We start from the raw sequence: 27018 nt of genomic DNA, 5'->3' as shown, positions 1-27018 counted from the left end.
AAGGCTGAGAGAGACATTTTTGCACCATCATTGATCCCACCCCCAATGCCTTTGTAAGTCGCTACTGCCTTTAAAAAAAAATCATGCATTTATTATGTATTGATTTTGCATATTATCAGTTGCCTTTGAACCCCGTGAACAAGCAGCTAGGCAGAACTACAGCTATTTTAATTAGTTAACACTTGCTAGGACAAAACAACAACAACACCTCCACAGAAGGAGGTGTGTTTTTTTGAGCTGTTACCAAAATCTAAATGTGCCTGTTTTTTGGTCTCTGCTTAAGCATGATGAAGTTTTATATGTAATATGTACCACAGATTCTCAGGTGTATAGCAGGACATTAGAACTACTCAGTTAAAATTGTCCTATGGATGAGTAAACAAATGAAGCTGTTGGAGAGAGAGAAGAGTCAAGCTCTCTTGAAATGCATCAAATTAGCAATCTGTTCATGAGGTCTATACAGACTGTTGCTCATTCTTTTTTATTCTTCCATATATTTTGGCAGGGAAAGGAAGGGTCAGTCAGGATGTAGGCTGTGCTATGTCTGTGCCCTGTGAAATATTCTGCAGATGGGTATTGCATGCGGTTTATGACCCCAGATTTTTATCTTTGTCCCCTTCTGCTTTCCTTGATTTTGATATGAGGTTTGTAAACACTGTGCCATCTTTGCATGTTATGAATATGAACCCCAGCTTGTCTCCCAGCAGGATTCCTTGTGAAAGAGAGATCTGAACCTTAAGTCTATGACAAATGCTGACTTTGATAACTGATCTCGTGGGCTGTTTGTTTCATTGACGTCCTGATAGAACTGCAAACAGAACTGGCATTTATTTGCCTGGGGGTTGTCTTGTCTGCATTTTCTGGGCAGCACTCTGCTTCTCCTTTTGATGAGCTTTAGGCAAAGAAGGCAAGAGCTCTTAATTGGGCTGGCCCATTACAAGTGGTCCCATGGTATTTGCTTTTCTGAAATGGCATTGCTCCCACTGGCCACTTTTGAGGGTCACTAACAGCTTGCTGCCTCTTATTGAAACTCAGTGGCTTTTTTAAAAAAAAGGGAAAATAAATACTAACTGAATTACAACTCTCTGCCACCTCTCATCTGCCAGGCAAGCTGTCTCTGGATTTTATTTTATTTTTAGAAATTCCACCTAGCCTTCAAAGCTCACAAAAATCTTTGTTGTTGTTTAGTCGTTTAGTCGTGTCCGACTCTTTGTGACCCCATGGACCAGAGCACGCCAGGCACTCCTGTCTTCCACTGCCTCCCGCAGTTTGGTCGAGAACACTGTCCAACCATCTCGTCCTCTGTCGTCCCCTTCTCCTTGTGCCCTCCATCTTTCCCAACATCAGGGTCTTTTCCAGGGTGTCTTCTCATGAGGTGGCCAAAGTATTGGAGCCTCAACTTCACGATCTGTCCTTCCAGTGAGCACTCAGGGCTGATTTCCTTAAGAATGGATACGTTTGATCTTCTTGCAGTCCTTGGGACTCTCAAGAGTCTCCTCCAGCACCATGATTCAAAAGCATCAATTCTTCGGCGATCAGCCTTCTTGATGCTCCAGCTCTCACTTCCATACGTCACTACTGGGAAAACCATGGCTTTAACTATACGGACCCTTGTTGGCAAGGTGATGTCTCTGACAAAAAATCTTAAGTGGCCATTATCCCTCCACCCAACTTAAAGAAGTTGTTGGGCTGAATACCTCGGCCTGACACTAATCAGAAATGAAACTTTAAATCACACTTTTAGTTTAAGCAACAGGTGGTGGATATATTCACTATTTTCCAGTTTCAGGTCAGTCTTGTAGAAAACACAGTAGAAAATCTGAATAGTCTTTCCTCAACATCCTTCAACTAACAAACATGGAATAACTCCATGAGCAAGAAAACTATGTTATATCCAGTTTGACAGATCCTTCTACTTTTGGGTTTGGGTATACTGGTCAGGGGTACCTTTACCTTTACGTTTATACACTTATGCAACTAAAACTGCAAAGGAGGCAGCAATTATGATGCACCCCACTCCCAGGTTTGCAGAGTCTTGGTGCAAGTACACAGTCAGGAGAGCGAAGCACTCTGCTCATAATCAACACACACTTCCCATGTTCTAAGGCTAGATCTGGCATTAAAACAAGTTATTGCATGCTAGTGAGTCTGGAAAAGAGAGGAAATGACATGTGTAGTTTTTATGTAGCCAGTGTTAGAAAACTGAGATATGAAAACTAGGAGCTAAATGGCACCTTAATCCTAGGTTATGGGCGCAACAATGGAATATCTAGGCATGGTGTTTTTTTATAACAAGCATACAGAGCTAAAAATGAATGAACAGCAGCTGAAATATTATGTTCATTTTTCATATGGTCTAGTCCTTCCCCTGCCAACCCCCCTAATATTCTTAGGAGGGTCTCTTCTCCAGTCTTCAGAGGGTAGCTGAAAGTGGGGAGACAGAAAAAGGTCCTCCTTTCCTTCCACTCTGCAGTTTTAATCTGAAAATTTAGGCGCAGTACTATGCCCAAAGCCCAAAAATTGCTTGTGCTAATGAAACTCCCTGTCACAAAATGCACCTAGAACAATGGGAGTCTCAAACACTGTATGGAGCATAATGATCTCATAGTGTTTTCCAATTGCATTTTCAGTCCAAATGCAGATGTCAGCTTGAACAAGCTTGGTATGACTTAATTTCTCATACAATCCAGCACTTGAGTTGATTCCAGGTTATCATCATGGTCACATTGGGTTCCTATTGGGTTCCTATTTGGTTCTATCCCTCCTTAACTAGTGCTTTGTCAAGATGTGTCCAAGGCAAGCTTTGTGCAATATACCAAGCTAAGTTAGGTAGTTAAGAAGCTACCATCTTGGTATTGTATCACATAATGTGCCATTGTGCCCAGGGCTGAGAAACATTCCCGACAGCCACCATACAATAGCCTTCACCATCCTGGTGCCCTCCAGACTTTATGAACTACAACTCCCAACAGGCCTAGCCAGTATGGCATGCTGACTGAGGCTGATGGGACTTGTAGTCCAAAACATCTGGCGGTCACTGGGTTGGTGAAGGTTGTGAAACAAGGTCAGCAGTATAGATTAGATTAGTAGTGTAGTGAAATCTTTGCTGAGAATAGTAATTCAGACCTGCAAATTTCACCATCTTATTCTGATTATTTATTTATTCATCACATTTATCACAAAAGTCTCAAGGTGACTTACAATAACACAAAGAAATAACATAAAAACTGCATGCACTAGAGCATAATATAAACTGATCACACTCCAATTCCTAACAATTAACACACACTCGTTTCCCAGTGTGCATAATCACTATTAAAACAACAAACCAACAAAACCATAAAGCAGCAGAAGAGAATATTAACCATTAAGAAAACCATTTTTATTTTGACCACTGTAGTTTGCTGTTTTAGACTCAGCAGTAGGGTATTTTTGATTCTCAAATAGTATAATTTTTATCCCCAAGTTGTACAATTTTTGTATTAATACTCCCCCCCTTGCTTCTATGTTAACTAAATGGATAATGCAGGTAATTGACCCAAAGGTTATTCTCTTGAGATTGCTTCATTGAATGGCTCTGTGGGCATATGGCCAATTCTTTCATCTCTACATAAACCAAAAGCTCTTCCTTTGCTGTCTGACAATTCCTGCCTGGGATTATATACACAGTGTTTCTGTTCTGCTCAATTTAAAATCATACAGTGGTCATTAGTTTTAACAATGGAAATGATGACTTTCCCTGTTGATCTGCTTCTGCCTCATGTAGCCTTTGCAAAAGCTAATTGGAATTCTATCTCTATTGACAAGTTCATCCCGGGTTGTGAGGGGTTCCTGTTCTTTGCTTTGACAAAGCAAATTAATAACTGGCTGTTTAACTTATATGAAGGTGTGGCTGGCGCCCACAATATTTGACATAATTTGATGTGCCAGCGCCAAGGGTGAACTGATTTTTACAATCACAAAATCAGTCAGCATTAAAATGAATAGTAGACTACCTTAATTGTCCATATATGACATGTATTTTCTTCATGCTTGATTTCCACAATTTCCACCCATGTGATCTTTTGTGAGTGGTAGGAGCCCCTGCACAGCCAATCCTAGGATACCTGCAGGATTCAAAGGCTGCAGCCTTTAGGGTGATGTAGGGCCTATAAATGCTCACTCACCCTAATTGTAACAACCCATTAGCAGCCTCTCTGTTCAGCAGCAGGACTGCTACATAATCATAGAATCATAGAGTTGGAAGAGACCACAAGGGCCATCGAGTCCAACCCCCTGCCAAGCAGGAAACACCATCAGAGCACTCCTGACATATGGTTGTCAAGCCTCTGCTTAAAGACCTCCAAAGAAGGAGACTCCACCACACTCCTTGGCAGCAAATTCCACTGTCGAACAGCTCTTACTGTCAGGAAGTTCTTCCTAATGTTTAGGTGGAATCTTCTTTCTTGTAGTTTGGATCCATTGCTCCGTGTCCGCTTCTCTCCTTGTAGTTTGTAGTTTGGATCCATTGCTCCTTTCTCCCTCCTCTATGTGACATCCTTTTATATATTTGAACATGGCTATCATATCACCCCTTAACCTCCTCTTCTCCAGGCTAAACATGCCCAGCTCCCTTAGCCGTTCCTCATAAGGCATCGTTTCCAGGCCTTTGACCATTTTGGTTGCCCTCCTCTGGACACGTTCCAGTTTGTCAGTGTCCTTCTTGAACTGTGGTGCCCAGAACTGGACACAGTACTCCAGGCGAGGTCTGACCAGAGCAGAATACAGTGGCACTATTACTTCCCTTGATCTAGATGCTATACTCCTATTGATGCAGCCCAGAATTGCATTGGCTTTTTTAGCTGCCACGTCACACTGTTGGCTCATGTCAAGTTTGTGGTCAACCAAGACTCCTAGATCCTTTTCACATGTACTGCTCTCAAGCCAGGTGTTGCCCATCTTGTATTTGTGCCTCTCATTTTTTTTGCCCAAGTGCAATACTTTACATTTCTCCCTGTTAAAATTCATCTTGTTTGTTTTGGCCCAGTTCTCTAATCTGTCAAGGTCGTTTTGAAGTGTGATCCTGTCCTCTGGGGTGTTAGCCACCCCTCCCAGTTTGGTGTCATCTGCAAATTTGATCAGGATGCCCTTGAGTCCATCATCCAAGTCGTTGATAAAGATGTTGAATAAGACCGGGCCCAAGACAGAACCCTGTGGTACCCCACTAGTCACTCTTCTCCAGGATGAAGAGGAACCATTGATGAGCACCCTTTGGGTTCGGTCAGTCAGCCAGTTACAAATCCACTGAGTGGTAGCATAGTCAAGACCGCATTTTACCAGCTTCTTTACAAGTAGGCTAATCAACAGTAGGCCAAGACCTGACTATGTGGTTTTTCTGTCCCATACGTGCATGTCATGTCATTTCCCATTGCAGCTTAAGATTTTGTATCATCCTGCAAAATAAGGTATTTTAGCAACCTATACCTTTGTCACACCTAATTATTATCTCAGCATCTTAAACTGCTGATTTACTCTTTCGCTCTTGATTTCTGTTTTTAAGCTTGGAAAGTAATGCCTTGATATTGCAAATGCTTTCTTCTGCTCAGCAGCATGCCAGGTCAGTTTGCTAGTCGATATGAAATGCTGCCAGCTTAAAAGATCTTCAGCAGATCAGACAGCAAGGTGCTTTATTTTGGGATGGTGAAAGGGAAGGGAAATAACTGAAACATAGAAAATATAAATGAAAAAGGACAACCATGTATAATGATTTTATTTATACAGCATAAGACAAATTTCTGAAATTGAATGTTAATCTAAAACAGGGGTCAGCAAACTTTTTCAGCAGGGGGCCGGTCCACTGTCCCTCAGACCTTGTGGGGGGCCAGACTATATTTTGAGGAGGGGAAATGAACGAATTCCTATGCCCCACAAATAACCCAGAGATGCATTTTAAATAAAAGCACACCTTCTACTCATGTAAAAACACCAGGCAGGCCCCACAAATAACCCAGAGGTGCATTTTAAATAAAAGGACACATTCTACTCATGTTAAAACATGCTGATTTCCGGACCGTCAGGAATTTAGAAGGTGATTGGGCCGCATGGGTAGTTTGCCTACCCATGATCTAAAACAATTCAGATCTGATCCCAAATTAGCCTCTCCCCTGGCAGGTGTGCCTTTGATATAGTTTCACATCCAGGACTTGGTGCAGCCTTTATCCTAAAATAAAGTCTCTGTGTAACGTTCACTTTCATGGCCAGTTCATGTACTGAATAATGTCCTAGCCCAGTATTAAGCTGTCCTCATCTAGTAGTACAATCAATCACATCTTTTCCCCAGGAGAAAGCGGGGCTCCTGCAAATGACCTTATAGATTAGGTGCTCTCTATTTACATTCAATTTCCAGCTCCGCGCTATCTGTAGAGAATGATTATCAAGGCATGAAATTAGAAGTTTCACCCAGTGGGAAACAATTGGATATTTTGTCATTTCTTTACAGCTTCTTCTCCCTTGTTAGTGGGGAGGAGGGAAGCAATCATCAGAAAGGTCAGAAATATTTACTTACCAATATCAAGACACTGCCTAGGAGGCTTTCCTCAGTATGAAATAATTGCTGCTTGGGCTTTCAGTAATTGGGAGGGTGGGGGTGAAGAGAATGTGATGCACTAGAGAGCAGTGGGGCCTGAAATTAGAATTTCTGTCCACAGGTGGGAATTCATGGGAATGCTGCTGTTAAGCTCAGCATTATATATATATTTAAAGAAATCAACCCATGCTTCCTTCATCCAGACACTGCTGCTCAGTGCTGGACAGGAGTAATAATGACACTAAGGACATTTTTTTCCTAAAAATTAGGGATGGGTGTGTATTTAATAAAGGAATCCCTGTGATACTGAGGTACAAAGAATCTGCTCATAGTGTCTAAATCTACATTTTAAGTTCCAGTGCTTTCTGGAAGCTGTCTTTCCACAGCTCCTCCTCCACAGGGAGGCTACAGTTCCACAGAGTCATGGCCTCCATGGCCTCCTCTGCCTCAAAGCTGAAAAGTCTCTGCATTTTTCTCCACTCCAAGCTTTCATTTTATTACACATGATTACACACATGATTTATTTATTTGATTGTAAACACTTCAAGACTACTTTTTTTTAAGTGGGAAGCAATGTATTCATTTAATAGGCCTCACTAGGAGTCCACCAATGACCCCCTCCTGCTCCCAGAAGGCATCGTGTGGCAGCCACTGGCTGAAGAGCTCTTCTGTTAGATTTACATGCCCTCCATATTCCATGGGTCACGCCTCTTTCCCATACCCAGGCCCAGAGTCCCCTGTAGGAATGATGACCAGGACCACAACACCTTCAACTCCCATTCCTCTCAAATCACAGGAGGCAGCCAATATCATTGTTGGCTTCACAGCCCTTTTTATATCTTCCCTCCAATCCACAAAAACTGGCTGCAGCAGGCAGCATTATGTTTCCTCCAGAGTCCAAGCGCCTCCTATATCATTCTGCCTTTCCCCAGCTCTAAACACAGATAACACTACTTTCCTTCCACCCTGCTGCTGCTGTGAGGAATATATTGGTACAAATGGAGGTAGAAAGATTCCTACAGCACAAACTCTTCCTTGATGTCTTTCTTGGAACTGTTTCACCCGCAGCAGCTACCTAAAATATTTCTTACTTTCTCAAATACATGTCACTGGAGCTGTGTGAACATCATCCGCCTGACAAGATTCAAAAACTGTTGAGGTGGGGGGGTATAGCTTAATATGCACCATTGTCTACACTGGATGGATGGATAGTTGGGAGTGGGAGAGGAAAGGACTATTCTGGATGTAAGCACATACTGTATATGCCCAAACGAGGACACCTAAAAAGGAGCCTCACACTGATCTGCTGGAAAATAAGATACAAGGCATCTGGTTAATTTTAAATGGTTGGTTACTTTTTTTAAAAAAATATTGCATGTTTCACAGTAGCTCAGATGCTCTTGTAACTAAACATTAGAATGATCTGTCATGGCTTATATGAGTTACATTACTATAATAAGGTAGCATTTTAAGCATTTTGTAATCTGCAGCATATTTATCTGTATGATACCCTGAGCTATGAAAGAGACTTTATCTCAGTTGCATGTACAGAAAGTTTTGGTCTTCCCAAGGCTATTTTAACTTTTTCTATTGTATCTGGAGGCCGCCTTGAGTCTTGGTCTGGGGGAAAGGGCAGGATATAGTATAAATAAGTATAACAACAACAACAACAGCATGTATTTGCTAGAACTCTTGAGTATGCTTTGCAAAGAATCAAGAATGGTGGTGTTTAAAGTAGTGATAATGGCTAATCATTCAGAATATTCAAGCTGGTAAACATTCATGGCACAAAGTTGGTGTTATGAAATGCGTGCTGCAACTTGCATTTACCGTTTTTAACCCGGTATTCTGAAAACGGGGCCACCCCTGGTGGTTAACCTGCTTCTGATCAGTCTGTGGTTGCCAGACATCAGTATAGTAACTGATAGCAACTATTTCTTCAATACAGTGAGAATAATCCATGCAATATATGCACATATTTGTTTGGGCTTTTTAGCACAGTGGGAAGGGGCTCATCCAGAAAAATCTGCTGTGCCTTGATGGGTATTAATTAACCCATAAGCTTTTTCCTGTCACTCAGGTTAACTTGTCTCCTGGGAAAAGGTGAAGATCTCCCAGATGTTGTCACCTGCTGCTACTGATTTCTATTTATACAAGTTGCACATTAGTGATTTTCTTACATGGTACAATGTTGAACAGAAATGCATGGTTAAGCAATCTATTATGGTAAAATGAGAAAATGTGTTAAAGCACACCTGAGCTAACAAAATATTCCTCTGGATCCTTCAGGCATTTTACAAATGTTGACTTGGGGTTATTAAAAATTATTGATCTGAAACAGGGCATGAAGATTACATTAAGTAGGGCAACATCTGAATCCTAGTCAGAGGGATTATCATGCCATGCAACTGTGTCAAATGGTTTGCAGAAAAGCAACCTTGGCATTTTGCATTTCATTAAGTTTGCTGCTTAGACACTTTTCTGCTTTTTTTTTAGTTTGGGCACTCCTATTCCATATTAATCTGCAGGTGAAGTGTACGTTGATATAGCAGCCACTTATTATGAAGATCAGCATTTCCAAGCTGCCTTATTTCTAACCTGGCATATCTTATTTACCTGTCAGATGCCTTTAATTTCATGGCTGCCTTTTTTGCACTCCTCTTTATTTTTACTTCCACAGTTCATTTTTAAAAATGTATTTATTTTCCAAGTGGGGTGTACTTTGTTATCAATTAACTCCATTACTAAGGAAAATGAGTACCCATTTACGTTCACTGGTCACCCAAGGAACTCATTTTTATCCCCTTGGCTGTTCCTTCAGCACAGTTTTCTTCTCCCTTATTACATGATCCAAACCAATGAGGTATCAGATAGTGAGGATGGCAAATTTCCACATAACCTGTCAGATTTGGCTACATGACATCAGCAAGCTGGTTCAGAGTGATGGAAAACACTTCCTGTGCTTGGTTCATGCCAATGCCACCATAGGTAATTAGAATTGACTGCATAGTGATGCTATATAGACATGCAAATGCAGAGGGCAGGATATATTTCCTTGACACTTAGTTGGGTGACCATGGTTCATAGTGCTTCTCATGGGATCAAAATGTTTGTGAAAAGTGGCTTCTGCATGTCGGCCCTGCCCTAAGCTCTTCATATAGAAATAACCATTTTTTATTAAGGTGAACTGCTATTGGAAATGTGTTGTCTAAAATGCATCTATCCTACTCTGCAATATTGATAATGTTCCACAATACTGAGCTATTCGACACACCCTTATTTTGAAACTTATTATACAATACAGAATGGGCTAAAAAAATGTAAGGAAGGAGGCATCTTTTCTACACCAGAGAAAGCAAGATCCTCATCACTAAATATTCTATATATAGCAAAGTTATTAAGTAAAGAGGACTGAATGAATGGAAAAGGCCAGCATTGTTCCTTCAAAACTTCCTTGATACTAAAAAAGCCAAATCCATGACTCAGAGAATCAGAGGAAGAGTCAGGATATGGGCTAGGTGCTGAGGCCATTTTCACATCAGATGCACATTTGCCCAGATCCCACCTAGTTCTTTCTTTGCCACATTTTGCACACAAATCCCACCTTCAGTGCAATCATCACCATGGCTTTTCAGAGGAATCTGCTTTAAAGGTGTCATTTTGGAGTTTTCAAGGTCTAGCATACTTACATGCAACCGTATGTGCTTCATTTCCAGATTGATAAGTATGCTCAGCGGGACCTGAAGAAAGGGCTTCATTTATATGGAACTGATGGAAATATTGGCCTGACTAATGCATGGAGCATCATACAAACAGATGTAAGCTTGCGTTGTTGTTCTTTTTGTCTTTTATCCATCTGCACACAATATATCCTTTTAGCTTTGAATTTCCAGCATAATGGGATTTCATATTGGTTTCTAAAAGTGTTCTTGGGACTGCTTCAGCCCTATAAATATGTGGCATCATGACCCTGGTACACAGGTACTTACCTATGAACCAGGACATGTAGCCTAATAGTCCTTCCACATCTGCATCAAAATTTACCTGCAGTGGATTCGTTAGCAGCTTTGGGCTTCTTTTCGTCTGCTCTTCTTCATGCAGACATGGGCAAATTGTCTAAAAGTGCCTATTTTTAGTAGCATGGGCAGGCAGTGAAAATTCATTGAAGGGGATAGAACCAAGCCACTCCATCTCGCGAGTGATTTTAATGCACAGGAGATGTCACATTTCCATTATAATTTTGGAACAGTAGTGGATACAATGGGAAATAAGCTCATCTGGTCTCTCTGGCAGTTTATATGGTAGAACCTTTTGATTTCTCAATTTTTCTCTTCTTTGCCTGAGGCACCTTTCCATATGTCAGGGAGCAAAGAAGGAGAACATTTCCCTTATCTCTGTATTTGTTTAATCTATTGCATACCGTGATGACGCACCACTACTCCCAAATCATTTAAATGTAGAAATTAGTCCCATCAATGTTGGTGATGTGGACTTGGGGAGTTCAAGATATGAACTCCATCTTAGAATTTCTAGGCAAATTGTGAGCCAAGACCAAACCTCTCTGGAGTTTGATATCAGTTTATTACTAGCTCAAACCTGGCTCTGGTCCCAGCATCAGCCCTCCTCAGTGTCATCTCTTATGTTCAAAAGTATTTGTTTATACTGTTTCTATACCATCTTTCAAAGTTGTTCACAGTAATAAAAATAATCAAAAACACAGCAAACCATATAAAACACAGTAAACGCAAGACGTACTGGGACAGGCATGACAGTGACAATAAAAGGGCTATTGCTGTGACCTTCATTAGATGGTAACAGCATTGTGGATACCAATTGCTGTTGGATGGCCATCTGTCAGGTATTGCAAGTCATACCTCGAGTTGAGTATGCTTCAGGTTGAGCGTGTTTGAGTTGCGCTCTGCAGCAACCCAAAAGTAACGGAGTGCGTTACTTCCGGGTTTCGCCACTTGCGCATGCGCTCAAAATGACGTCACTCGCATGCGCGGAAGTGGCAAAATGCGACCTGCACACGCTCAGACGTGTCTTGCGTTCCATTCGGGATGCGAACGGGGCTCCGGAACGGATCACGTTTGCATCCCGAAGTACCACTGTACTGAACTGGGATGCCTGCATTGCAGGAAGTTGGACTAGATTGCACTTGATGTCCCATTCAATTCTAAAGTTCTATGACACTAAAACCCAATACATAAAATAAAACAATCTGAATGTGTTAATCCATAATAAAAATACTAAAATAGTATTTCAATATGCACTGCAGTTTTTAGGCTGTCTGATGTGCTCTGTGCCTTCCCTTGATGTGAGTAATTGCTCCAGATTTACTGCAATTAATCACTGGGAATCCTTGTGTTTAAATATTCCTTTTGTACTCAACACAATAGGAGAGGTTTGTCATAATCCCAGTGGCTTGTTCTCTTTCTATCTTGAGTAGCTACATTGTCTGCCAAGATTCCTCTTATACATTTTCATGGATGTGCATTCCCAATCCTATATTGCTGTGACATATTGCTTTGCACAAATGGGAAATGCTATTAATTTTAGGAACTCTGGAAGAGCAAGGAACTAAAGGAGTTATTGCAGGGAGTATATATTAATCCAATTTCAAGAAAGGTAGTGCAAAAAAAATCAATAACCTATTCAGCATAGCCCATGGGGGGCCAGAATATGGAACCCCTTTAAAATATATGGTGGTTGTAATAAGACATTCAATTACTCAAGAAACTAATTCTGAAAACAAAAACAAGAGCCCAGTTTTGAAATACTGTAAATTATATTGGATTTCTCTGTTAGTGCAATAGACTTGATCCTTTACAAAGTAGTAAATAAGCATCCACCTTAGAAGATTTTATCCGGAGGGATTTGAGAGGCAAGAAGGCACAGCAGCAAATCTCCCAATTGCTAGGGACGAGAGACTATCATGAATCTGCTTAGCACCACCACCCTTCTTTTTTCCTGTGTGGACAACATAGTTAAGAATAATTTTGATCATAGTTGGTATACCACACCTTTCCTTTTATTGTTCCACAAGATGGTACTGGGATACTTTGAAGTTCAAGTATCCAACCAAGCTTTTTTTAGTTCAGAATTGTCACATCCCAAGTAGTGATGAGTGTTCCCTTGCCTGCCACTGACCTCCAATGCTTTCAGAATAAGCTACAGTTAGTTCCCCCCCAACGAGAAAAACACTCCCCTTACTCACACCCCATTGTGGTTGCGAGTGAAGTGGAGTTCACTCCCTCCACTCCTCCATGAGCCTCTAAGGCCTCTCACCACGTCCTGCCTGTGAGCCTTCAGGTTTCATGGATACCGCAAGTTAGATGAAGACTATTTGAAGCCACAGCAGGAATATCTCAGAATGGTGAATGAATTCACGTGCCCAGGCTGCACAGTGCTGTAGGCTGTATTTCAGGTTTGCAGACTGGAGTGTGTGAGAGAAGCCTGAACTCCTCCAGCGAACATTTTGCCTGCTTAGCCAGAACTGTAAATCACTCACCTTCACGAGGCACTAAAATGCTCATCCACATGCTGGGAAGGTACAATGGGAGAGATACAAATCAAAGTTTAGTACTCTGCTACTTGGAGAAAAGTTTGCTGGCTGCAATCTCAGCTCCCAGATCATGAATATCTCTATTACTAACTGTCAAAGACAATTTCAAGGCAGAGTATATGCAACTCTGAAGCCACTCATCTTTACAAAAATGGTTTCATTGCTGTAACCATTTCATTTGCTGTTCTTTATTTTTTTCTAGTGATAATAGCATACTTGAAAAATAATATCATTGCGCTTTGGTGTGCTGGCAATCCAGCGTTTGATGACAATCCATTTGCTGAGTCATGGGTTTTTTATTATTAAATACCAAGCAGAAGAAATTAAGAAAAGAAATAGTTTTTCTGCTGGGTTTCCTCTACCACCACTATCACATTGACATAAATGTTAGTTCTTTTCTCATTTTTCTTATGAAATGCACAGATCTCAACCAATAACGCTTTCTTGGGCTTTCATTTATACCTAACATAGGGTTAACTTAGTGGTTCTGTGCAGTGTGGACTGGATTCTCCACCCTCTGGTGGGAATGTTTCCTCCCCTGAATCTCCAAGGGCAGTGAAAAGAGCAATTCAGAACTATTAGGATTCTGGCAGTGCTACTTCTACAACTCCTGATGTAGGCAGGCTTCTTTTTCTTGCCCCTTTTTTGCAGTGGTTGAACCCACCAACTATCTGACGAGGAGGTGCATATCTGGAAGTAAATAGTTCAGTCACCCACCTGACCCCTATGATAAGATCAGAGTGAGTGACATGCTTTGATGTCACAGTGGACCTGGGAAGACATGGGGACGCTTCTGGCTGCCACTAGCTTAACTGCCATAGACAAGGTTTCTAAATGCTAGGGGACCTTTTGGGAGACCTTAGAATTCTAAGGTCAATTACAAAATTTTATAAAATTAAAACAAGTCAATATTTTAATAAGAAATTAAGAAAGTGCTGCAAGAGAATTGCACTGAATATTCTATGATGACGGGATACCTATTGAAGTCCATTGGTTCCCCATCTGATTTGCCAGTGTCCTTGTGGCCTCTAAGCCCTTGCATGTCCTCCTTGTCCAATGGGCTTTCCCCTCTTTCTTTCTTTTCAGTTCAGATGCTGTGGAGTGTCAAACTTCACCGACTGGTTTGAAGTGTACAATACCACACGAGTGCCAGATTCATGCTGCTTGGAATTCAGTGAAAACTGTGGTCTTCATTCCCCAGGGACCTGGTGGAAAGCTGTGAGTAGCTGTCAAAACTTAATTCTTATTTTAACCAAGCTGACCTAGAATTGTAAAAGGAAAAGGGGCTTGGGCTTGCATAGTTGCCAGATACTGTTGTTTCATGATCTAGCATGTGTCAAAAAGGCTGCAATGACACATGAATTTGTATGATTATTTGATGAACAACAAAGAAAAGTCTTTGCTGACAAGATGTAAAATAAACAGCTCACCTTAAAGCACAAACAGAGAAAGAGCACGAGCTTAAGGCTAGAGTGTGTTGTTAGCGTAAGATCTAAGTGGCCATTGCAGAACAAGTTCTGGTGGTAAAGTCAACACATGCAGGTTTCCATTATGGGTGTGCACTAGCCTACAAAGGAAAACCCCCCACAATATATTTTCTAGGAAATATTTCTGCAGGACCAGTGTATTATGGCACCCAACTAGGAGTACAGGTTATAGATAAGAGTGTTGTATTTGGAAGGACAATGCCAAAAAACTATGCTCAGCCAAGAAGCTTGCTGGGTGATCATAAGCTAGTGTCTTCCCCAGTTTATGTCACAGGGCTTTTCCAATGATCCAAACCCATTGTTACAGAAAGGACAGGTAATAACTATTTTATTTATGTGCTGGTTCAACAGATCCTACTATGCAACCTATTAGCACTCATGTTTGATATACCAAACACAGAGCCAGGGGATCACCAAATGTAATGTAATGTTATCTCTGTACAGTTGCTATGAAGCCAATACAAGCTGCTGTATCAATAGAAATATTTTTATTTGAGAAGTAATTGCCTTATAGTTGCCTTTGCACAACCTGCCATTGTGCCTGTGTTTGAAGTAGAAAGGTTTACAGTTGAATTTAGAAATGTAGGTATTTGACTCACATTGGGTAAAGCGGGGGTTCGAAAGAACTCGCTCCTTATTACTGCATCTTGCACGCAGCATGCATCCATGTCTTCTTCAGATGTATAATGTTTGAACCCTTAACACCACACTTCATTGTAAGCGAGCCTCCTACCCCCGGGGTATTGCACTTCCAGTGAATGCTGAAATAGAGCAAACTGCGTAATCTTGAAATGTCAGTCTTGTCATTGCTACTTGTGTCTTTTGACTCCCCACACACCAAAAATTCATGTTTCTCAGTAAATAAGCATTCTCATGGTCTTTATTTTTTTCCCCCCTCTCTCTCTTTTAAAGCCTTGTTATGAAACAGTGAAAATATGGCTCCAGGAAAACCTGTTAGCTGTGGGAATTTTTGGACTGTGTACAGCTTTGGTTCAGGTAAAATTTTAACTTATTGCTGGGGTGCTTTCTGTTGGTTTCTACATGCAAGGGCAGTGAAGGATTTAAATGTCTTTCAGCTTTTCTTTCTCTCACAGACGTATTAGTCCAATATTGACTGTCAGACCCATAATAGGAGGGCTCCTCCAGCAAAAATTGTACACGTGTGTGTGAGAGAAAGACATGTCTCTCCAACTGCTGTTCGCCATTAAATTTGGAGGCCTATTTCGATGACTTTCCCTTCACTGCTGCACTCCCCTTCCATCGCCTTGGGGAACCCATGGAAACTAATGTGTGGAAGGGGACTGCACCTCCTGGGTCTGTACTCAGCATCTAACCATAGATTGCAGGAACCTGGAAAGAGAGAATTTCCTTGTTAACAAGGCTGGCAGGGACTGTGATGTTGGTTGGGGATGCTGCCAGGAGACACAATTCCCCTTCCGGGAGTAGGACTAATGTCTTGCATCTCTTAAGGGCAGCCTTTAATCCTGCAAATTACATGGTTAGTTTGCTTATCTTCTATTAACATGAATGATGTTTATGCTGCTTTTCCGGCATGAGCTCTGAAGCTCCCATTCATGTCAGTGGGGAGAATTTGTGAGCAGCTGCTGTCTCCTTTTAGCTCACCATGATTCTAGATTAATTTGTCTACAAGCAAGTGCACTGAACAGCACCTCTTTCCCTATTGGACACTGGGATCCCTAGGACAGGAGGTGGGGCAAGTTGTGACCATCCAAATGTTGTTGGACTTTAGCTCCCATTCATCCTAGCCAGTAATCGGAAATGATGGCAGTTGCAGTCTAGCGACATATGTCTCCATGCCCTTGGACAAGAATGCCCTCCTAAAAGAATCAACAGCTCTACCTTTTTGGAGTGTTTCATGTGGCCATAAGCCAAGCACATTCCGGAATGCCATTTTGTTTGGTGCTGGCATTGTTTATAGGGCCCTTGGAAGCTTTTCTTAAGTTACTACGTAGTATTCCCCATGTTAAACATATTATGTGCCAAGAGTCAACACTAAAAGATACACATTGAAATATAGGTAATAGACCACTGTTGAGTTGCATGTCGTTTAATATTGATATGCCTTTTGTACCTACAGATTCTTGGACTGACATTTGCAATGACCATGTACTGTCAGGTTGTCAAGGCAGATACCTACTGTGCATAGAAATCATAGTCAACGTCTGTCAGCCATGGCTCACCTCTCTACAAGACAAAAGAGGACTCTTCTTCATGCTCATACTTTTTTTTCTATGTAAAATAAACTGTGTATAATCTTCTCTGGAAATTTTGTGACTCACCTTAGTTTGTCACCATCGGAACTCAGACTTGCTTGGACAAAGGAAACTACTAAGTAACAAGAAAGAAAAATTGTTCCCCTTTTGCACAGACTGGCAAGTGGGAAGAGGCTGCTGCTTTCATTTTCCTGGAGGCTGCTGGCAAATAGAAGTTTTCCTGCATGGAAATAGAGAATCAAGTTGTAGCAATGCAAGTGCAGAGGATGTGGAGGTTCCATTTAACTGGAGTTTGTCTTTAACAACAGCCAGTGTGGCGGATCCAAGAAGTATGCTTCTGAACTCCAGATTTTACCGTGGAGGGAAATGGCTCCAGGAAACTTTTCTACTTAAGGAAGTGGTTTCAGTTTTGTGGCCTCTGAAGTCAGCTCAGACAGGATCTACCCTAGCCTACATTGTAGGTGATTTGTAAGCAGAAATTGGGTCCTGTCTTGCAGACTAAATCACTAGTGGTACACACATGATGTGTGAAAATTTATACAACATATGTGGATTCATACACTCTGAGCAGTATAAAGAAAAGTAGTCTAGCTGCTGCCTAAATAAGTAGGGAAGGGTTCTATCCTGTTCTATATTCAATGGGACCATGCATTCATTCAAAAGGAAATAGTAGATGATTATTTCTTGGAAAGGACATTTTGGCCATTGGAAAACACAGCAAGAAGCAAGGAGTTGTCTTTCTGTCACTGTCCTCTGGATTTTCTTTTAAATGTCATTCCAGTTTCAACTTACATTGTGTTTCTCATTTCCAGGCTTGAAGTACAACAAAGAACTTTAAGCGACTTGTCACTAATATGCCATTTCATTAATTTGCTCCCTACTAATTTCATCTTCAACTAGGCTAGGCTTACCAGGCATCAGAACAATCCATTAATATACACTTGTTTGAGTTGGGGTTTTTTGACCTTGTACCTCTATTAAAAGAACTAAATCAAATTATCTCTAGGAAGAGTAAGGACATTTGCATAATTTTCCTACTAACATAGGTAGCCCTAGTAATGGCTTTGAATTGCCAAAAAAGAGGTGAAACTTTACATAGGCATTTCTCTGTTTCTTTTGCAAGCTTCTTGTACATCCCTATAGGCTTTTGCCTGCTATAGTATAGGCTATAGAGCCAGAATTTTGCTGCACGCCACCCCTCAATCTCTGAGCATTGCAAGATTCCAGGCAGTGGCACAACAGAGACTGTGGTGTCTTTATGATATATGGTTTATTAACACATATATGTAGCCTGAGCCTATGATGGAGGGGCTCACAGCATTAACATCCCAACAGGGTCTATGTTTCTCCCATAGCCACAGCTTTGGATTGAAACATTGCTCTCCCTCTCTCTGCAGCTTGCTGCTTCACTTCTAGGTCATATCACTCCCACTTTTAACTCTAAACTCTGGCTTTGTCCTTCTAACTAACAGTGAACTGAGAGAGGCGCTCCATCTATTTGTCATCTTGCATACCTCTTAACGGTCCATCACCTAGGCGAGCACCTCAAGATGGGAAGCTAGCCTGGATCCAGGGGGTTGAAGGATCTCGCACAGAGCCTACTTTCTTCCCCCATCCTCCCAAACTCATAAGAATATTCTCTTACCTTCTTACCAGCAAACATGCAGACCTAGGTGCTAGTGTGGCATGTCAGGTCCTCTCTTATGCTGGCAAACTGCAGTGTGTAATCTGTGAGCAAAAAAAGATAGTGATCAGTTCAGCTGGCCATTAAAAAGAACATATTAACATGTGACACAAGCATATTAACATGTGACACAACATATTAACATATTAACATGTGACACAACAAAGCCAGCATGTAAACCCTATTTTTACAAGCTAGGGAGCCATTACACGTACAGTTACCCTTCCTGATTTTCTCCCCCTTGAACAGCTGAGGGGAGTTAACCTGCCCTTCCCATTCTCCCCACCTTCAGATTCAGCTGCTCCTTTGTGCTTGCCATTCTGCCTGTTAATATGCAGTCCTGGATTGGAGCATATAGGAATATGCAAATTAATTACCACTATTTATAAATCTGGAAAAATCTCATCAGAGGAGTTAAGCTCAAGTGATATCATAGCTTTAAATCTTTTCTTTTGAGCAACCCTTTGGCTGCAAAGAGTCACTCAGTAGAGTTAATAAAATATAAAAAGCTAAATATGCCATTGGGTGTTAAAAGTCAAGAGTTTATGTATCACAGGTAGGACTCGCAGAAAACCATCTGAATTCTGGAGAGCTTCCACCAAGACAGTAGTGCACTAGATGGGTCAATGGTCTGACACTCAGGAACATAGAAAGGTTGCCTTCTACTAAGAGTCTTGGACACCACATAAGATTTGGGAGGGGGGAAGCATGTAGTCTCAGCACCCACCCAAGAACTATGACATTTTGTGAAGATCTGGAAACATAACGGCAATATTGAGAGAGTCTAGAGCCTTCAGCTATTGCTGACATCACAGTTAGGCTATAGCACAATTATACATGAACTGCAGATGTGGGTTTAAGGGCCCATGGTCTATAATCTTTTGCATCAAAGATGAAAGTATATCCTGCCATATGAGCAAAGAACCAGAGGCAAGTTGAGTAGCAGGCAGCTATGGGAAACAAACAAAGTGTACAATAAAAACTAGGAAGTAAATTTCCCACCATGCATCCGAATCGTTCTCACTACCCCTCATCCTTAGTGTAACTTGTGCAAGCTTTTAATAATGATGTCCTCAAGCAATAGCATCTCTCTCTCTGGCATCTGCTTCCTTTCCCCACCTTTTTCTTACATATGAACAGATTGCAACTTGGGAGTTCCCGTGCTGTTAGTTGTTGTCATGGTTCATTACCGCTGTTGTATTCACAAGCATGCCTATTGATAGCTTGTGGATTTGCAGAATAATGGAGTGATGGAATACATTAATAAAACATTGGTTCCAAAAAGATTAAAGACAGATGAAATCTATTTATGGAGGTCCCCATCATTAAAAATTAACACAGCAGTCCTGGTGGCTCAGCGGATAAAAGCACAGAAGTTGTGCTGTAGAGGTGAATGGGACAGGATGTTCCCACAAGAGGTCTTAAATCAATCCTTTCATAGCATTGCCTCCAAAGAGGAGGGAACTACTATTGGGGGGAAGAAAAAAAAGTTGCATTTTTGGTGCTCTCTCTGGAAACTGCAGTTCTGCTGAATGGATGCTGCAGTACCAGTGTGCCATGTGGAAATTTAGATGAGCAGCCCTGCTGCTCTTTCCAGTGAATCCTTGCCATCTATCACAGAGATGCAGGGATTGCCATTTCTCTACCAGCAACAAACCACGCAAACAGCAATATCCATAGGACCGTGCTACATTTAAGCAGCAGCGATCTGTCAGCAAAACTCATTATCTTGTCCAGAGTGGATTCTGATGCCCTTTGGTATAAAGCTTAAAGGGGTCCTCTGCTAGGCCATATGAAATGAATAGAGAAGTCAGAGTTACAAATGCACACATCCTTGTCCTATTGTGTGCAACCAATGGACTTGTTTCCAAGCTGCTGATGAGATATGTTCCAGAGCATGCAAACCCACACAGTGTATTTCACTTTAAAACCAAAGGAACTAAAACTGACCAGTTGAAGGTTGAGCCCAGTTGTGAAATCATCTGTTTAGAAGCAGCTTTCTGGACACAACACTGCCAACCTTGGTGCTAAGGTAAACAGTGGCTGCATGTAATGCCAGAAACAATGCAGTTCGAGGGGAAAGGATTTCATCCAACACCAGCCATCAAAGGGAGGAATCTGCAGCTAAGCCACAGCTTACACATCCTGCAACCAACTCTTGCCATAATCCCTCACCTGCTGTGTTCTATTAGCCAGCCACTCTAGTCCTCCATTTTTTTGAGATGAGGAAGAGGAGTTCACTTCTGACTAAGCCACTCCCTTGCTCCTGAATCCACAATAAGCAACACCCACAAAAGATTTTTTAACAACTTCCCCTGTGCACATGCCCCACACAACTAGTTTGTTAGCCAGGCACGCATTCAGAGCAGCATGAAAGAAGCCAGTGCCGCTGTTTTTCTATGTCATGATAAGCACAGGGCTTTTAAATGTACAACATGACCAAAGCCATTTAGGGTTCAGGTGTTGAGCCTGCCCCTAAATATATGGGTTTGAGTCCTTGGTGCTTCATTTCTTGTTTATGGCCCAAGGCCTTATTGTAATCCTATCAAAGTCAATGCAAATTAGGATGTGGGTTTACATTTCCGTCTATCATTTGTTGGGACTGTGTTGTCTTGTGTCTACTATGAATATACCTGATGCAGTGTGTGCTTTAAATATACTGTAAAAATAACTATTGATAGCTGCCCAGTTTTGTTAACTGTCCGGGGGGCGGGGGGAGAAGGAGTACCCTACCACACAGAATTACTGATCGATTACTGATCTATAAATAGATCTATGACACTTATTTCATCTTTTCTTTTAATTGTACTGCTGTTTGGCCACAGCAACAAAAGTGAATTTGCCATACATGCTATGGATGGATATGCACCTTATAAATAGGAAGAGGCTTATTAGGAAGATAGTGCAATGTTGTCTCAGAGGTTCTCGGGCAGAGGCCTGTTGCGGTTAAAGCTTTCTGTATATAACAGGACAGGATTCTGCAGGTGAAAAAAGTACTGCTGTCACCCTTGGCTCACAAGGTTGTGCTCTAACTATGGCACAAAAATGAAGGGGGGGGGGCTTACTCCCAAGTAACAGGGCAGAGGAGTAGCCTTAGACACTTGGAGGCCATTTTGCAAAACAAGTGGGGCAGAGCTTGAGTGTACACTGAGTACACTTGAAACTTGAGTGTACACTGGCAAAACATCTAGGCTAGACATCAAACAATGGCACATGCATTTTCCCCTACCTTAAAAAGAAAGAATAGCAGAGAAAGAGTGGGGTAGAAGATGGAAAGGATCTGTTAACCCTTTCCTCCCCAGTCATGTTGTTTCTCTCAGAATTGCCGTTCCTCACCTGCTCTTTGTCTCACAGACAAAACTATGGATTTACTATTATGGAAAGAAAAGCACCTTGAAGAGCCAAGACCAAGCAGAAAAAAAGCTGCTTGAGGAAGACCCCCTCCTCCCAGCTATTCTTCCATTCAAACTCATAGTCTCTTGAGGCTCCTTTGCTTTTTTAGAAAAGGGGGGTGGGGTGGGGGGCAGGCAAAAGATGCATGTGGCTCCTGGTCTCAGCCGGTTTAGCCCAGAAAATTACAGCAACCCCTGTTTTTGCATTTTAGATGTGCACTTAAAATATCTCAGGTGGATACCTGGAAATGTAATGTGCAAAGAGGCCCATGTGTCCTATTGATGATGTGAGAGATTTGAGCTCATTGGAGCCTACGCCCAACACTTTTGTAAATGTTGCCCTCCATTTTGCAAAACATTTTCAACTCGTATGTAGCTTTATTTCATTTCAGGTTCCATTTTGAATATAAATTCTTTCCAGTGTTACCTGTTCCTGATCATTGTAGCTTTCCTTGGGTTTCTTGGATAGTCTTGCTGCAACAAAAAGGAATGGTATATTTTCATGCACCTCATAGGAAGGGGGGAAAGCTATACATTATTTTTTAAAAACTTATTAAATATTCTTTAAAGTTTACAGTGGAATGTGTTTTGTATTCTCTAATACCTATGTATAAAATTATAATATATGCTGTCATACCTAAAATCACTTTCAAGTTTTATTTACGTGAAAAAAAAATATATGGCACATTTCTCTATTCACAAGTTTTAATTCCAATTTTTTGCATGCATGGAGGAAGTGGGGAATGGGGACTAGAAAGAAAAATGGTATGTATAAGGACAGTACTTCATGATACAGAAAACCTGTGGCTCAATTTTATTACTACAAGTCTCTATCTCTATCTGTATGCATATATATGCAATCCGGCCTAGTATTGCAGAAAGGAAAATACAATGACATGACTCTATTAAGGATTTGTTAACACCCCGTGCATACAATGTTTTATAGTTCACCTGCCCACATCTAGTGCTGGCATTAGTATGGTACATTTGCTATATTGTAGATGCATGGTTTCAACTAAGATAATAATGATTTTAATATGATTCCCAATGAGTATTTCACAAAGTTATAATAAACTTAAACATGCTGGTGTTTGAAAGAAGGTCCTGATTTGGTTTCCCATCCAAACACAAAACCATCAAGTAAAATGTTAGGTAATAATGATTCACTATCACCATTATTTGCTTGTTTTGTATGCTTCCTCTCTGTCAAGGCACCTAAGGCAGTTTAAAATTAAGCCCTAAAACAAATACATTCTATAAAACCAAGACAGACGGAATCCTCCTATGTCAGCTGGGAGTTAATGCAACCTGCAGTCCCTGGCCTGGGCTCCCTTGCTTCTGCCTTCCCTTGGGGTACAAAGGTATTTGCAGTGCCCAGGGAATAATACATTTATCACCATGGGGAAAGTTGCAAGCATACATTACTAGATTGAGTACTGTTGGCAGGGTAACTGCTGTGGGATGCAGACAAGAGTTTCCATTTCCAAACAGTCTTGCATCACTAGTGGTAAGTAAAAAAAAACCAGTGGTGTCTCCACTGTGTCATAGGAACAAAGGCAGCTGCTTTATACTGAGTCAACTGGTCCAGCTAACTCAGTACTGTCTGCAGGCAGTAGCCCCCACCCCCTTCCGGGTTTCAGAGGGAGGACATTCCCGGCCCTACCTGAAGATGCCAAGGATTGCACAAGGGACCCTCTGCATGCACACCATACTGTGCCATGGCCCTTCCCTTCCCCTCACTTCAGTTCACACCAGCAGTTTCACTTCCCATTGAATTCATTCCTGGGTTATCACCATCACCAATGAAACTACCGTGTCTAATAAGGGGGTCATGGTGGAATACTTGCCATCATTCACAGCACTTCCAATGTATGATTAGAAACAAGGATGTAAGAAATAAAATGTTATGGAGTCCATCAAACTCAAAAGTTAAGCACTGATGCACAGTGTAGCCACAATGCATGCCTGACACGCAGCCTTAACACAATACCAAAGTATGCTGACCAACACAAGTACTGAAGAATAAGTGGCAAGTGAAAACCTAAACAGATACCTTGCAGAAATCACACGGTCATAATGGCTGCTTCCCATTTTACAAATTTCAGCCAAAAGAGAGTTCCTTCATGTGACTTCCATAATTCCATCACACAATTTTAAATAAAATAAACTTCTTATGTAGGTCATGACCAGAAGTATTCATGTACAATTGTCATGAAATATTGGCATAATGGGTTTGATTCTGAGTATCAGCAGGAATATGAATGTCAGTCTTTTAACCCTTCAGCTATATAAGTTTTCAATCAAGATCTGCATTTGCCCAACTATAATAAAAGTAAATTTGTAACCATCTAATGCATAGGGATTACGTTGGCATCCAACAGATATCTGCTTAAGGTGTAGTATCAATGGGTGGCTTTCAACTAGGTCATTGTTACTTCATGGGAGGCATTAGAGCGGTACTGTATTTATTTTGCGTTTCTTTTAAATAAGAAAGTCAAAGGAGAGGTAGGAAGAAAGCAGACAAGACAAGCAGATAAGGTTAAAAAAAAAACTAAAGAAATTCCCATGTTGCTAAAATACTATTAAACTACTCAGCAGAGTTTTAGTCTGCAAGTAAGTATTAACTACATTTCATACATTTAACCTAGGGAAAATCCTTCTTTGATCATGATCTTTCAAAGCTAGATTTTGTCTAGAATGGTTAGTATGTACAATGCAGCCATACCATTGCTAACATTAAAAATGAAGTTTTTGTACAAAGTAGAACATAAAAGGAAGATGTTAAAAGCTACAGTTGTTTCGGTATCTATTTATTATTTCCCTGAAGTGTAATGATTAAACCTTAAGTCTATTAGTTTAGGCCCTCATTGAAAAGGCACTTCAGAAATATATCTGATAAATTTACAGTTCCTAAGTTTAAAAGGTGGAAGTTTATGAGAACCTGCTCTGCTGCTTTTCCCTCCCCTTATCACAAATTCAATAACTGCCTCAAAGCTCTTTCTTATCTTTAATGAATCAATTGTTGGTAATCTACATGGAAAAATATGCCACAATGCTTCTATGTATCATGCAAACTACTAAATGTATATGCATATCATTAGACTGATCAAAGCTTATCCTTTCATTGGGAAACTTAACAATGCTGAGAGTTCTCTGTCCTGAAATTTCAGTATCTGTTGCTGTTTCAATGAGAGTATTAGAACTAGCACTTTAGCAAACTGAAATATGGTTTTATTGAAAAAGTAACACTATCAGATTAATATCCTAGAATGTACACTTCACAGTTAGCAAATGTGGCCGTCTAATGCCAAGCAAAGGTAGCCATGCTTTAGCCCCATTTAAATCAATTACATGCAAATTAGTCTTACTGATTTTACCTGGTTGCATTTTCTTGCTTTCTTCTTTTATTTTTTACGGACATTCTCATGTCCATAAAAAGAAATTCAGGTGACATATTAAACAAAGAACCCAGCCAATTCAAATGTGATGAGGATGCATAAGGTATGGTGGTGATTGCTGCTGGAGTCAAAAATATATGTATTTATTTTACAGATATTCCCATAACTGAATGCCACACTCCTGTTTCAACTCCTTGAGTTTTCTTGCAGTTCTTTAATTTCCTCGCATTTTCTTCAGATGGTGCCCTGAGAAATTATGGTATTACTTTAATCACACAACTTGGCCTACTTTTTTGGGATGTTCGCTGTGTCACATGTCTGTATTTTGGTTCAGTTTTTTACCATGCCTGTTAGGAGGTAGTTTAGTTAACTTTGGTAAGCTTGGCTTGAAACATCTCATAAAACCTAAGAAGTAATTTGTATTCAGTTCACTCTGCTGAATGAGGAGTTGAAGGAACATAAATTACACTATGAAAATTCTTTTGAACTCTTAACATAAAGCTTTAGGGCCACCTTCTGGTAATTTACATAACATCCAAATGCTCTTCTGATTAACAACTTGCTTCACTAACTCCTCAGACATAGTCCCCAAGTAGCTCACTTGATTCAGTATTTTCTTAGTCTTTTAAGCATCCCACTCAGAGGAGTGGGGTAGGGGACATGGACTACGTGATATCTTCCTGCTACATGTTTAAGCTTGTGGAAAAGATGCTTGGATCTACTATAAACACACTGCTGCAAGCAAATGAGTCAATTGGTATTTTCACACCAGGGCTGCAAACTTATTTTTAATGCCATAGCAAAGGGTAGCAAATGGCCACCCACACCAGTCTCATCTCTCCCCCTCCCAACCTGGGTAAAATTCTCAGCATATTTGGTCAATCACAGTGTGCTGTGACATCAGTGACATGAGGAGAAGGAGGCAACCAATCCTCTTCCGGGTAACATTGCCTACTTATCTTTTAATTGCAGATACAGCAGGGAGAGGAATAAAATTGCCTTGCCCACTGAATCATCTGGTGCAGCTGCCTTTACAGGGAATCCAGATGGTCCAAGCTTTCCCTTGGCTTAGGCTTCTACAAGCTGAGATGTTAGTTGTTATATGTGTTTCAATCACACGTGACATTGTGGGCCTCCTAAATGGAGTTTTAAAAGTACTAAATGGCATATAAGCAGGCCAGATATTAACAGGCACAGGTTCACAATGATCACAGGGAGAAGAACCTTGTGATGGGATCATAAAGCAGCTGCTTTGCCACGGGTGCTAATAGAAAAGTTAGCAAAGTGTCTAGACTCTAAACCCGGGGTGAAGAAACCTGTGGTCAGAGGGCTGGATGCAGTTCATCTGGCTCTCCAGACACTTTGGGAGCTATGCTTGCACTCCACCCAGCCCCACTGTAATTCACCTCTGTTTCATGTGTGTGTGTGTGTGTGTGTGTGTGTGTGAGAGAGAGAGAGAGAGAGAGAGAGAGAGAGAGAGAGAGAGGTAGAGGTAGAGGTAGAGATGGGATAAAGTAGAATATATAAATAAAAAGTCACACAATCCTGCAATGTTGTAAACTGCACCCACCACTGGCTGCAGACCCCACAATTAACATTCCCCATAGGTCAATTGCCCTTCATAGGAAATGTTTTCCTCTCCCAGTCTAAGATGGACAGAGGCCTAGCATTTTAAAAACAAAACAAAAAACAA

At 41.0% G+C, this 27018-nt stretch overlaps 2 protein-coding genes across 11 annotated transcripts in view; one reads left to right on the top strand and one right to left on the bottom strand.

Moving 5' to 3' along the window:
• TSPAN4 (tetraspanin 4) overlaps positions 1-22570 on the top strand; it is a 500093-nt gene extending 477523 nt beyond the window's left edge. For all 10 annotated transcript variants that reach the window (XM_083698410.1, XM_083698412.1, XM_083698406.1 and 7 more), the window contains 4 exons: positions 10282-10383; positions 14217-14348; positions 15530-15613; positions 16716-22570. In XM_083698410.1, the coding sequence (XP_083554536.1) occupies positions 10282-10383; positions 14217-14348; positions 15530-15613; positions 16716-16784 (387 nt within the window). In that variant the 3' untranslated portion in view covers positions 16785-22570. The remainder of the gene's footprint in view (positions 1-10281; positions 10384-14216; positions 14349-15529; positions 15614-16715) is intronic.
• Positions 16670-27018, bottom strand: part of CHID1 (chitinase domain containing 1) — a 127120-nt gene continuing 116771 nt past the window's right edge. Inside the window, exons 16-17 of the transcript XR_014568510.1 lie at positions 16918-22401; positions 16670-16822 (exon numbers count right to left, since the gene is read on the bottom strand). The gene's annotated coding sequence lies outside the window, so the exon portion shown is untranslated. The remainder of the gene's footprint in view (positions 16823-16917; positions 22402-27018) is intronic.

Source organism: Podarcis gaigeae (genome assembly GCF_964106915.1).
Source record: "Podarcis gaigeae genome assembly, chromosome: 1".
Classification (NCBI taxonomy): domain Eukaryota; kingdom Metazoa; phylum Chordata; class Lepidosauria; order Squamata; family Lacertidae; genus Podarcis; species Podarcis gaigeae.
Note: the sequence above shows the minus strand (reverse complement) of the source record. Positions and strands in the feature narration are given on the sequence as shown.